Source organism: Drosophila ficusphila, unplaced genomic scaffold (genome assembly GCF_018152265.1).
Source record: "Drosophila ficusphila isolate 14025-0441.05 unplaced genomic scaffold, ASM1815226v1 contig_791, whole genome shotgun sequence".
NCBI classification, from domain to species: Eukaryota; Metazoa; Arthropoda; class Insecta; order Diptera; family Drosophilidae; genus Drosophila; species Drosophila ficusphila.
The window spans coordinates 8,943,271-8,957,528 of record NW_025064737.1 but is presented as its reverse complement, the minus strand read 5'-3'; the positions used below and the strand labels follow the sequence as shown (position 1 = coordinate 8,957,528).

The following is a 14,258-nucleotide window of genomic DNA, read 5'->3' as shown; positions in this document are numbered from 1 at the left end:
CCTGAAAAAAAAAAAATAAAAAAATTGAATTAATTAACTGCATTTTTTTTACAAAAGCCACGTCATCACATAATTAAAAAAAACTGCAACTCACCTTTTCAGGTTTGGATGCCCTGCATCCTGGAGTCCACTACATGCAGGAAGGGATCGGGCACCTTTAAGTTCATGCCAAGTCAGGTCATGATGCAGTGCATCCTAGGAGGAGTCGACCCATGATGCACTGCATCCGGGAGTGGACTCCAGTAGGAGAAGTCCACCCAAGATGCACTGCATCCGGGAGTGGACTCCAGTAGGAGGAGTTGGCCAGATACTCTCTCCCACTCTGGAACCACGTCACTAACACACACGCACACACACACACTTCCAGAGACCGGAAAAAGTTTCTTAGAGAAACTGCCAGTCATCCCGGAGAACTGAGAAATTGGCCAAAATCAAGGGGTATCCCACTACGAATCAGCCAGAACCACTTGGGAATTATATGTGCAAGAAAACGAAAAAAATAATTAATTATCATTGTCGCTGACGTGGCCATATTAATTTAATTAACATTTAGTTAACATTACATTTACATTATATTAAATTAACATTATTTTAACATTAAATTAACATTATTTTAATATTAAATGGATTTTAATTAACATTTTACATTTAAAATAGTTTTTTTTACCTGTTGCATTTTGATTGATTGGTGTTGTTGTTTTATTAAAATAGCTTTTAAAAAATATATTCTGTTCAATTCAGGATCCATCATATATCGTGCCACAAACAACTATTGAAAATTTGTGAGGTCATCGCCCCACTCAAAACTGTTTCTCCGGCCCTGCTAACAAAAACTCACTACTCCCACAATGTTTTTGTAAATTGAACACCTAATTAAAGTGATCCAATTGTCTTATTTATTTCCCCTATTAAAGTCATTCCCATCTTCAGCACGATTGGCTGTGATAATCCTTTCCGGGTTGCCTGACCGTGTTCCCACCTCGAAAGCAAACGCCGCAGGCGCCGCGGGAAAAATTTGCTTTCGAGTTGATGACTTAATCCACCGCAAAGTGGCTCAGTGGTGCCGGGCATGGGCTCATTACGGGGTCAGGAATCAATTGTGGCCCGAGATCGCTGTGAACCAACTGCTTATGCAAAGCAGGCCGGCCAAACAAACCAAAACAATGCCGGCCAGGCCGAAGATACTCCTCGGACACAATGAAGACATTCACAGCGGCCGAATACTACCTACTAATCCTGGCAATGAACCCTTGACTTCTGGCCGCAATTCATCAAACAATTGAGCATTTGCATGCGGCTGTCGGCAGCTCCTCACTTTCCGACTCCGTTTCTCGTATCTGCAGTCTAATCCTCAGGATTGAGGAATGAGGATTGTGGATTGTGGATTGAGGAAGGAGAAAGGAGGATTGACGACTGAGGGCGACTAATTGAGCACTTTTGTTTGAGTGCCTCGGTGCCTCGCGGTTTTCGCCTACTTGTTAGCTGCTGGCCAACAACTTTACGGACCCTCCTCAAGCACTGAGAAAATAAGGGTTTAATAAAAAATATATATCCTAAAATAAATTCCTTCTTAATAGTGAAAAGTTAAAAGAATGTTCCATCATACCTTTATATCAGAAAAATAATTTACTCATTGTTAAAATGTTTCAAAAATACAAACAAGCTCATTATAAACACTTGTTTAATTTTACATTCAGATACATATATTATTTTCTTCTGAAGAGGGTAACATCTTTTCAGCTCATGAAAAACAAATTTAAACATTTCTTTCTTTCTCAGAAACCTAAACTTATTTTGTCTTAATCACTTTTAAAAACTAAAAAGCTATATATAGTTCAAAATCTTACCGTCAGAATCCTCTTTTTTGAGTGAACTATTATTAACTGGAGTGGTGTAAGCTGGAGCTGAATCCTTTTTCACTTTCCACGGCCTGCGAAAACGTGCAAAGTGGGTGTAAACGGATCGAAATGATGATTGTTTATTGTAATTTTTATGACTGCTTTGCACACAAACACGCCAAGGCGCCGATGATTGCACTCCAGGGGTAGCAAGGCCAACAGCCAACAGCCAACAGCCAACAGCTAACAACTAACAGCCGGCTGCCTTTGGCCCAAACTTGTGGGCCACAGCCACAGCAACTGGCCAAGTTTAAGGGTGTGGGTGGAGCAGAGGGCTTAGACGGAGCCTTATCCTACGGAAAGACCAGCGAACGGAGTTTCCAGCGACGACAACTCCAACTACTTGAAAACTTTCTAATTAAGTCATTTTCCAGATAGTTATTGATGGCGGAAAGTAATGTGAGTGGGCGGACTGAATGGTAGTGATATGCACATCACAAGTTCAATAGAAAATAGTTATGATTTAATGCAAAAGGAATAGAAATGGATATCAGACAATAAAGTGTTTTTTAAATATTTATTTAAGGATCCTATCAGAATAATATGAATATATATTTTACTTACTCGTTTAAGCCAATTTTTGATTAATTGGAATAACAATATACTGTAATCATGTTATTTAAAGGATTAAGAATATATATCTCAAAATTGAATAGTAATAACACACCCAAGATTATCTGCAGCCACCAATTCGATGTAATAGACTCTTCAACGATTTCCATTGACCACAAGTATTTAAGGTAATGGTGTGCAATTTTCCACGGGTTCCAATAAATATTCGATATTTATATGAACGAGCGGAGCTAATGGCCCTTAATATCACGTCTTCGAGATCTGATTAAACATTTTGCATGCTCAGAGCTGGCGAATCAATGGCTGCTTATCAATTTCAATCAATTTGCCCAGAGATAATTTACTCCTTAGACACACACTGCGAATCCATCGCTCCGATCTGCCAATCAAGTGCATATCGTTCGAGTTTCAATCGTGAGTGGGGCCATATAATATACTCCGAGTACGGATAGTTCTCCACCTGGCCGCAGCATCGGATCGTAATGGAGATCGGGTTCCGGCTGGCGGGGTGCCATAACACTAATACGCAACTATTACCTGGGACTGGTTTGCTTTATGGCCAGAATCGCCGTTTCCCCGGCCCACCGAATCCGGAATGGGAGAATAAATTAAGCCAGCGTTTATGGAATGGCGCTGGGGGCGGTTATGATGCATTTTTAATTGACGTTCATTTGAAGAAACGCGAAGAGCGCTTCGATTCAATTATGCGCCGCTGTTCGCCATCCAACTAGCGGTTGCAAGTCGTCAGCTTTTCCAGCTTTTCAGCATTTCTCTCCAGTTGGAAGTCGGCTGTCGGCTGTTGGCTGTTGGCAGTTGGCAGTTGGCAGTTGCAACTCCGTCTGCAGCAGCGTCTCTGATTGTATAGGCCATAAAAGGCGCTCGCAACGGTTTTGGGCCAAATTGCCACTTTGTGTGCAAATTTGAATTGTGGAAATGCTGCGCATAAAAATGGAAAAACGCGCGCCTCGCAATTGTTGAGCCATCCGATGTACAGCCAGAAAAAATGGGTTGTGCAACTTTTTTTATATCAAATGCGATTCTTAAATTTTACTATCGAACAATTGTTTTTGTTTAATTTGCATAATATAATTTATATAGATTTATTATCTTCTTTATGTATTATCCTGAATTGCTTAATAAAATCATAAATATTATGTTTATATTTTCAATAGTTTAAATAGCATACTAAATATCACAGCATATATTTATTTAATTAAAAAAAATTGTTGTAACATTAAGTCATGATAAACCTTATTTAGAGTTATTCATTTAAGCAAATTAAAAAATCAACAATTTGATTACATGTTTTATAAACTCACATATAAATTCAAAAGGGAATATTTGCATCTTATTAAAAATAGGCAAGTTAAAGGTAGAATCCATTTTTTCTGCGTGTTTGTTCTGGCATTCGTATCTCGTGAATGCAATCTGCAAACATTTTAAGCGCTTCAGCTCGTCAAGCGATGGCAGTGGAAATGGCAGCCACTCCCCCACCCACACACGCCTCAATTACCGCCGCCAACGTTGGTGGCACTCGCTAACGAATATGCACGCCCAATTGTTGCACATTGCCAGTGCCCCTGCAACTGCAACTTCCCCCCTCTTCCCCCCTCTTCCCCCTCTCCCTTTCCAAGTTCTTCGTGGGGCGGCGTTTGGCTGCATTTGACAGCCGGCGGTGGATCGTCAGTCGGTGGCCCGTCAACTTATTCATTAATTCATCAAATCAAATCGGAGGAGCCCGCTTTGGAATCCCCTCACGATTTATTCGTACTAACGCAATCGCTTTGGCAGTCGTCGATAGTCTTAATTGGCTTCGTTTCGATTCGATTCGATTGTATAAAATAGTCGTTAGGAAACGTGTTCTGCTTAATTGGAAAATTTGTATGTCTTGTCCGTAGGCCTGGCTTTTGCGTTTATTGATTTTCCAGCGGAGTTTAGATGGAAAATTCTCCAAGTTGTCTGTCCAGGTCGCGAGTCGTCCAATAAATCCAGCTAACGGTGGAACGACATTCAAATGAGCCGAGATGGTGGTTTTTAACAAGGTTTATTCACAGGATATTAAATACATGAGCTTTGAGTTAAAGTTAATACTAGTAAGGCAAAAAGAAGCCACTTTTTTAAACATTTACTACCAAAAAGATCTTTTTTATTAGCAATTTTTATTGCTTGTTTAAAATGATCCTTAAATATCTATTTTAATATCAAAATACTATTCAATATATTAATTTGTTCAGATAAATTTAATTAGAACTAATTTCCTAAGTAAACATTTAAGTACTATAGTTTACCACTTGTTACACTTTTTAATATGCATACTCGCCATTTAAATTACAAAATTGTTCCGTAAGTTTCCCATTAAGTTTGTTAGCTTAATTCTAGTGTTTTGTTCTGTTCTCGCCGCTCGCTGTCACTTGTTTAATTAAAGCCCAGCTTAAACGGAATGTATTGTTGCACCCACAATAAATGGGCACTAAATATTCAACTTTGCGCACCGCACACTCCCTCCATGCAATCGATTTACCTGAATTTGACGACACTCGCACACAAATAGGCCTTAAGTTTAAATCCGCAAATATTTATAATTCCGTATTAAATTCATAATGCAGAATGTTTAATGCATAAATACATAATAAAATTTTACGACTTTTACCTTATCTTGTCACGCAAAAACAATAATAAACTTTCATTTAAAAATGAAAGAGGAAATTTTTTCCCTTGCCGTTGCCGAGTTGCTGGTTGAATTTTACGAGTATTTTATTTGTGCACGTTGCAGTTGTCGTTGCAATATCAGTTGTTGCCTTACCCGCTGCAGTTGCAAGTTGCAAGTGGATAGTGGACAGTGGCAACACACGTGCAAAAGGGGCAGGCGCCACAATCGAGCGCCAAACAATTTGTCATTTTTTGCCATTCGAATGGGAGTCGGAGGCGATGATCAATGCTTTGAATTATGATGAGGATTTATGCTTGACACTGTCGCAATGTGGCAGATAGTGCCGGACAGTCCGGACAGCAGATGGATGAATGGATGGATGGCTGGATGGACAAGCATTTACGGCCCTTCCCCGGTCCGCTGGCGCTAGTTTTATGGCCACCATTTCCCCCCAAAGGCCGACGAAGCGTCGTCGATGGCATGAAAACGAACTCCAGAGGCAGTGGGAGCCACCCAGAGAAACACTGCACCACCCAGCACCACCCTGCACCACCCATTGCCCTCGTATGATTTATTAAGTGTTAATAAAGAACTTAAATCCGTTGGATTGCATTTCGCATTCGGCGCATTCTGTTTGTGCCCTTTTTCGCTCTCTGTTTGCCTGGCCTTTGCTTTCGGGTCAACTCCACGCCCACTGCCACTCCCCCTGCCAACCGAAAAAAGAGAAAAAAAGGTGGCCAAAAAAAGCACCGACTGCATGGCCCTCAGGATTTCCTTATCAATGCGTTCCATATTCGCGGCGCGCCGATTTCATTTTGCGCTCTCGCCAATTTCGCAATAAAATTTCGCCAGCCTGCAAATTAAAATTGCAATGTAATTGGTTAATCCATGCGTACATTATGGCCATTGTAGCCGGGCCATTCAAATTTGCAGAGGAAGTGCGCCCGGTAGTTTCATTTCAGTTCGCTCCTTCGTCCACTCATTGTTTCTGGCTCATTTTTTTGTGGATTACATTTTTCATTAAATTTTTCGGAAAAGCGTTCGCGTGGGAGGTCTTTCTATACGTGATCTTTTCACTGGAGGCGGGGCATTATTTTAAATTTCACAAATGGCTTTAGTGGTTTGTTTTTAAAATATTTCCTTGCATAAACAATTGACTAGCTAAGCGGAAAGTTTTGAGCAAGTATTTTAGAACCAATATACAAAACAATATTCTGTTTTAAACATCTAACATGAGTTGTTTTTTAATACGATTAGTATTACTTTTTTTAATTTAAAAATATGTTAAAAACAACTAAGGTAAAGATATAAAACCTTAAAAACATGTTACTAATTAGTTGTACCTATGAAAATGTTGCCATCAAAAAACAACCAATCAATGAAGACAACAAAGACATTTGAATACCAAATGCATCAAATTTGGCCATTTGTTGGCCCATCAACTTGTCGACACCATTGTGCTTCACAATCACTTGGCTTCGGTCTCATCAAAGATCGAAATCCGACAACGAAATGAATTGACTTTGAAAATTCTGAACTATTGAAGTGATAAATCCGTAGGGCGGTGAGAAAAGTGCCCTTCACAACACCACCCACATTTTACACAAAAAAACAAACTGGCAAACACCTAAAATCATTACCAAAACTTCAAATTAAAATACTGTTACTAAATAAATTGATTTATTTAATTTTAAAGGTATTAGAAATAGTTCACACTTGAGTCCCTTTAATTAGTTGTTGTCTAAATATTTTTTAAAATATTTTCTGGCTTAAAAATATATTTTTTTATAAAAGTAAATTTAATCAATATAACAACTTGTAATGTATCACAAAATGACTTAAACAGAAGTTCAATCAGGAAATACTTGGTAAGTTCAATAATTCCCATATGCATTTTAATACTAGCTGGCACTAAAATCACCTGATAGTCCTTTTTTTCTCCAAGTGTACCATCTAACAGGTGCCGAGCCTCATCTAACCGAAAAACGCCGAAAGAAAGAGCCAAAATCTTTATAGACAACACGTAAACAAACGGCGAGTGAAGGCGGCCAGGCACCGAGGAGTACGAGTATTTTGTTGAACGTTTCTGTGTAAATAAACCTCCGGGCCCCACAACTTTGATCTCAGATGAGGGGAAGGGGGAAAGGGGGCTGTTGGGGGGAAGGGGAGGGGGCGGCGAGTATCTGGTACTGGCCGTTTGATGTTTTTGGACTGGCGTCAGCGCCGGCGCTTCCAGCTGCCAAATTGCTGCTTTATTAGCTGCGTAAGTGGCTCCCCCAGAATTTTCCATGGGGGGGATGGGGCCTACGTATCTGTTTTGGACTATGATTAGATTGGGTGCGCCTATCTCACGGATGGCATCGCTCGATTTGAGCGATTGTGGCCAATAAAACAGCGGGTGGGAAGGCAGCAGCGAGCTGCCAAGGTGGCAATTTAACCGCTTGTCTAATTGCCCTGCGCCAGTTTTAAAAGGCGAATGGAGGCCATCAATCAAGGTGCTGGTGTGAAGGAGGAGTTGGTTTTGGCCACGGATTCGGTTGCCTTCGGGGCTAATTGGCCACGTTAAGCATTGTCCATATCCACTGGGCAACTTGGGCACGTTGGGCACGTTGGGCAACCTGGACAGGTGTGAGCTTTCCATTAAACTCCCCTTTTCGCCGAACGGAAGCTCTCGTAAATTGCCGCAACAAGCCGCCGATGACAAGAAAAGCGGGGGCGGTGGCCATATGAAAATGAGATCGCTTTGTATGCAAATGCCTGGGAATCGAATTGCGAATCGGGAATCGCACAATCTCATTGCGACTTTGCGCCAAGACAATCGAAGCCTCCCTTTTTGGGTTCTGTGGGCGGAGACGGGGATTCAATTGTTGAAACGTGTTTACATATCTAGCGGGGAAGAAATATATTATAGCACTACGGCAATATTCTAAATACTCGTACTTACTTACCTAAGTTTAGTTGAAGTACTTGTAGAACTGTTTTTGTGTTAAGCTGCATGGATTTCTCTTGCTTATAAAAATCTAGCAACAGTCTTAATTATGAAATGTTAAACGACATTGGTACTTTTCAGATTTTAGTAGAAGCATTCCAAATAAATTGTTATTTGCAAAATGACTTGAAAATCCAATTGCAACACTTTGGTATAAGCTTTAAAAAATGTATGCAATATAAATTTACTGTATTCTTACAAATATATAAGATTTTTCATATCTATCGTTCAACTGAAGCCATAGCTCTCTACCTTTCAAAGTGTACACAGGTGTTTAAATAATTTTTAAAATAATTGAAAGTAAAACCTAGCTTTTTGTCTAAATGATTTTTTTACAAAACATTTAGCTGCTTAAAAAGAAATCTTAAATTAATCAATCAACAACCAATCCAAACCGCAACTCCAACCACTCCTATATTATTTCGACCAACTCGAGAATGCAGAATGCGGAGGCAAAAACAATCATCGATGTCGAACACAAACAAAACTCGGGGGCTCCCAACTTTCTGCAGGCGGAGGAGGTCCTGCAGGAGCAGAAACCCAGGAAAGGAGCAGGAGCCACAGAACGCAGGCGAAACGAAAGGAAGGGAAGCGGAGCGAAGAAGGGGAGCTGCCCCATTGCATACCCCATAACGTAGCAAGTTTGAATATACTCGTACTCGCACCCGTAAGATTCCCGAGTATATTAGGTAGCAAAATTTTTACGAGCTCATTATGGCTCATTTCGGCGATTGTTGTGATCCTTTTATGCGCCTTCGAATGGCTTCAAATGGTTATGAGGCTATTTCTCTGTCATCCCCGCGAGTCCTCCTCGCACACTCGTCCTTTCCCCGGAGTCCCGGAGTCCTGGAGTCCTGGATTCCGAGTTTCTGGGTCCCGACTCACGATATTTAGTTTGCAGTTGCGACTGCGATTTTACTTTTGCTCCTCTCGCATTTTGCCTTTGGTTTTCCTTGGGCTTTTGGCCGCATATTTGGAAAATGTCGCCGCGTCTCCGATTCGAATGAGTGTGTGTGTGTGTGTGTTTGTATGGTGTGTGTATCTGTGTTTTGTGCAAGTTTTTTGTATCTTTCGCTTGTTGTTGATTTTTCAGACTTGGCACCGAATCGCAAGAGGCGATTGGGGGTTGGAAAAGTGGGTGTAAAAGTAGAAAAGTAAATTTCTTCTCATAATAAGTTTATTTTGCAAACACTTGTGGCAAGCAACTTTGTTTGTTCGTCGTCGGTTTCTGGCTTAATCTACGAGCCGTTTGTGCGAATGTGGAAACTTTGACAAATATTTGCGAAACTTTCGCGAATGGCTCGGCGTTCTCGGTCTGCAAGACCCCGATCTATTTGCATTATGCATATGAATTTATTAGCATCAATTCGCAGCCATATTTACATTGACATTAATATCCCATTGAAAGTATTAACGAACGGATTGAACATTTGGATTTGAATTTGAATGCGAATAGGAAAAGGAAAACCGCAGCACACAAATTTTCCGACCCCCGGATTGAATTATAGTTTAAGAAGAGGTTTACACTTTCATAAACTAAAGTTTTATATCTAAACCATTATTTTATTTATTTAACATATTTGTGCAACTTTTTTAATGAAACAAAAAAGCAAGAAATGTATTAAATAAAATTAAAATATTCTAAAAACAAAGTTCTTATAAACAAACTATTTCATGAAATCAGTAAAATGTTTGCAAAAATTTGATATTTTCAGTTTACCTTTTAAATTTGCAATAAATGAAAGAATAATGCAGTCTCTAAGAAATAAATGCACAATTGAATTTGAAAATTACTTTTTATTCACAACATTTGTATTAACTCAAAAGTTAAGTATCAATAATTATATTCTAAGTATGTTAAAGCTGATATCATTATTATTTTAATATCAGTTTATTTAGTTAAAATTTATAATTATTCTGATATTTTATAGAATATATATTGTTTTGGATGTTTTGATTTGGCTCTTTTCTAAATAAATTCTAGGACAACATTTATATTTGCAAGGCAGTGAAACCGGCTTTATCATTGTTTTGCTTCTATATAAAATATTTTTTCTGTTCGAAAAAAATCCAATTCCGAATTTAAAATCAAATACTAAAATTCCCTTTTTTTCTATTAAGAAAAGGAGACAAAATTTGTGGTCATAAATGCTGTGAAAGTAACTAAAAGCGAGATGTGCATCGCTCGCCGTGCAACTGGCAACTGGCGGTCACTGCGAGGAGCGATTTTCGCCACTCAGTTGAGTGAGTTGGCCTATAGGAAAATCAGCCCTCCTCCATGATGAATTTCCCGCGGCGCTCGCTCGTTTTCCCTCCACGCGAATGATGAACGAGAGGCGAGAAGGCAACCCCGGGAAAAGTGCAGAGAGCGCACGAGCGCTCAAACAAGTTCGAAGGCAGAGCGCTCGAGAAGAAGATGAACTCTCGGCGGGAATTCATCGGAGCGAGCTGGTTTGAGCACACTCAGCGGTGTTTGGTGGCTCTCTGTTTTGGCTGGCGCTCAGAGCCACTCGATTTGGGCCGAGTGGAGTGGTTTCGGGCTGAGTGGTTCGGTGCGGAGCAAAGTCAAAACACTGGCAACTGCGATTTGGTGGCACATTCGTTCGATGGCAACGGTTTGGATAACAGGCGCGCGCTTTGTTTTATTATCCACATTATCAGCGGCATTATTGTTATTATTGGCCCTCAGCGCTTTACCGCTCGCCCACGCGTCCGCTCGTGAATGCCGCGCGGAAAAGTCGCTTTCCACTTGAAGATTGGCGCACCGATTTCGATTCGAGGGAAATCCGTCAGCGAAAATCGCGCCCGTTCGTTCGGTCAGCACTAAAGCTAAAGCTAATAACCGTTCAAATCGTTAAAACCATAAAAATAATAATAATAATTGCAATAACAATAAACATAGTAATAATCGTAACGCTTACGAGCCTTTGATAGTGCCAAGGCAAGCGCAAAACAAGTATTCAAATTCGAATTCAATTAACAGCAAAGTGCAATTGGCTAAAAACACCGAAACCAAAACGCAACAAAGTATACGAAACACTTGTGAAACTATAAACAGTAGTGAGAAAATATTTTAAAATATTTATTGGAGTTATTGTTCAACAAACATTAGTGCTTAAACTAAATAAAGGTCCGAAGTGGAAAGTGCAATAAAAAAAAATAACTTTTTAAAAAAATATTTACTAAATAAAAATTTAAAATTGTATAAATATTTTATAAATATTTAAGAAGAACAACAACAAGTTCATTTAACTAAAAGAAAATCTTGAAGTTTGTTCGTAGAGGAAACTATTCAAAATCTACAAAGATATTAAAAAATAAAAGAAGACAGATTTAATTAAAATTAAAACCAAAAATTAAAAAATTTTAAATTGATTAAAGACATTGTGAAATATACAAATCGTATTTAAAACTGATAATTATTTACAACCAAATGACCATCAGAGACAGCTGCAAAAAAAATATTTAAAAATCCGCCAAAAATTATAGAGCTCAAGGAAAAAATCCTCAAGTGAAACAAGTCAAGACCCAAAGGATTTGAAGCCCGTCTCGGACGGAGCACCGCCAAGATTCTCACCGCCAGCAGCGCAATGAACTCGTACTTTGAGCAGGCCTCCGGCTTCTATGGCCATCCGCACCAGGCCACCGGAATGGCGATGGGCAGCGGCGGCCACCACGATCAGACGGCCAGTGCGGCGGCGGCGGCCTACAGGGGATTCCCCCTCTCGCTCGGGATGAGTCCCTATGCCAACCACCATCTGCAGCGCACCACCCAGGACTCGCCATACGATGCCAGCATCACGGCCGCCTGCAATAAGATCTACGGCGATGGGGCCGGCGCCTACAAACAGGACTGCCTGAACATCAAGGCGGATGCGGTGAACGGCTACAAGGACATCTGGAACACGGGCGGCTCGAATGGCGGCGGTGGTGGTGGAGGCGGGGGCGGTGGAGGAGGCGGCGGCGGTGGTGCTGGGGCCGCGGGAAACGCCAACGGCGGCAATGCGGCCAATGCAAATGGACAGAACAATCCGGCGGGCGGCATGCCCGTTCGTCCCTCCGCCTGCACTCCAGATTCCCGAGTGGGTGGCTATCTGGACACCTCGGGCGGCAGTCCCGTTAGCCATCGCGGCGGCAGTGCCGGCGGCAATGTGAGCGTCAGTGGCGGCAACGGCAACGGCGGGGGCGTTCAGAGCGGCGTGGGCGTGGCCGGAGCGGGCACCGCCTGGAATGCCAATTGCACAATTTCGGGCGCCGCCGCTGCCCAAACGGCGGCCGCCAGCAGTTTACACCAGGCCAGCAATCACACATTCTACCCCTGGATGGCTATCGCAGGTGAGTGTCCTGAAGATCCGACCAAAAGTGAGTGTCCACTGCAGCACAAGTCCACTTAAAGTCCCTTGAATCCCTTCCCCTTCCCTAAATATTCCCCAAACATTCCCTCGCAGCCAAAAGCTTTGTTGTTTTCCCAGTTGTTCAACAGGGCTCAACAGATTGCAGTTGAGGCAACAAAAGTCATCTTGTGACTAATTGCCGACTCTGCTCCGATTAACAGACAAAGTCAACATGTAACGGCAGGGTAATGAAGAGCTCAAATCGATTGAAGCGAAAACAGATAACCACAGCCATGTAATCAAGTTAAACAAATAGTGCTAAAAAAAATTACAGCTAATCGTAAAAGTAACTTAATCAAGCTTACTTTCTGAAAAAAAAAATCATTTATACATTTCAAACTTCTTTGAAAAAGTTGTGTTAAGCTAAAAATTTTGTAATTATAAATTTGATTAAAAAAAACACAATTTGTTAAATAATAATAAAAATAAAATAGTACATGTAACAGTTTTTACAAATTTTACTAAAATAATTTTCAAATAACTTTTGTAATTTTTTTCATTATTATTATAAATTTTCTATATTTCATTTAATATATTTTTTTGGTAATTTATTATGTGTGAACTGAACTTGGCCAAAATCGAAACCTGCAACAGAAAAAAAACCCATGCATAACTGAAGATTTATTTGGCATGAAACATACAAGAACTTGTTTCTTAATTAATTAAAAATAAAAACGTTCGCATTCATTGGAAAATTTTAAGAATGTTTCATATAACATACTGCCCACTTGATAAACCCATTCGAAATGAGCTCTTCAGAATTCCTTTTGGCCAAATGACTTTGAATGAACTGCAAATTGTTTTCCACTTATTCTATTAAAAGCCACCCAGTCGGGTTGCCAATCTGGCGATAGTTTATATGCTAGCCGGCAATTTAAGCGATTTAATCACTGTAAGCGAGATCAGAGCCATAAACTAGAGCCATGGGCAGTCTGAAAAAAAGTAAACGAAACCAGCTTTGGGCCCTCGAATTCCACCTGCTCCGCTTCGCGACACCTTGCAGCGCTCCGTCTGGCTCATAATTTTCAACACTTTGTTTACTAATTTTTGTCACCTTTGCTTTTAATGATGCTCGGCGGTAATTGTTGCAGCGCTGGCAGCCCAAGTGAGCTGCAATTTGTGCAACAAGAGAGCGGCGAGCAGCGTGAGTTATGGCATGCGGCTGAAAGAGCTGCAGAATGGCAACAGCCAGCCAGCCAGCAGAAGTGGCAAGAGCAGCAGGAGTTGGCAGAAGGGAAAGGGGCAAGAATCCTTTCAGGACACACACTGCGCGCAGAAGTCGCGCTTATTACGGTTAACTACGCCATTATGTAATTACGTTCAGCACCTCGCCGCCCGACTTTTCCACGGACTAAAGCCACCAGCCGAGCAAGGCGAACGGCTTGCCTCCGAGATTGCCGTTTGGGCCAAGAACAATGCCAAGAGTAGGTCAGCCGAAGGAGGTCTAGGTGCTCGAAGATCGAACATAAATCGCACTCAAAGTGGTCACTGAGAAAAAAGAAAAGGGATAGACTTTAGAGAGCTAGAGGATACTAAAAGTATTTCGTTTAGTTGGTTAATATATGTTTATTTGTTTAATATTTCAAAGAATTTAAAAAAAGTAGTTCAAAATATATATTATTTTTGCTTGTGTAAAAAATTCGAATCTTGTGAAGGATACCCTTCAAAAATCAATCAAATTTCACTTATAGCCAACGCGAGAGCTGGTTAAAAAACAATTAAAGTTGAGCTAAATTCGAGAGCCTTGCGACAGG

The 14,258-nt window shown here is 40.7% G+C and overlaps 1 protein-coding gene across 6 annotated transcripts in view; it reads left to right on the top strand.

Annotated features, from left to right (window-relative positions):
* The first annotated feature begins 10,696 nt into the window (after window positions 1-10,696).
* LOC108087003 (homeotic protein ultrabithorax) overlaps window positions 10,697-14,258 on the top strand; it is an 84,685-nt gene continuing 81,123 nt past the window's right edge. For 3 of the 6 annotated variants that reach the window (XM_017184144.2, XM_017184143.2, XM_017184141.2), the window contains exon 1: window positions 10,697-12,445. In XM_017184144.2, coding sequence (XP_017039633.1) covers window positions 11,701-12,445 — 745 coding nt within the window. In that variant the 5' untranslated portion in view covers window positions 10,697-11,700. Of the gene's footprint in view, window positions 12,473-14,258 lie in introns of all 6 variants that reach the window. The other 3 variants (XM_017184142.2, XM_017184140.2, XM_017184145.2) reach the window with 1 other exon arrangement.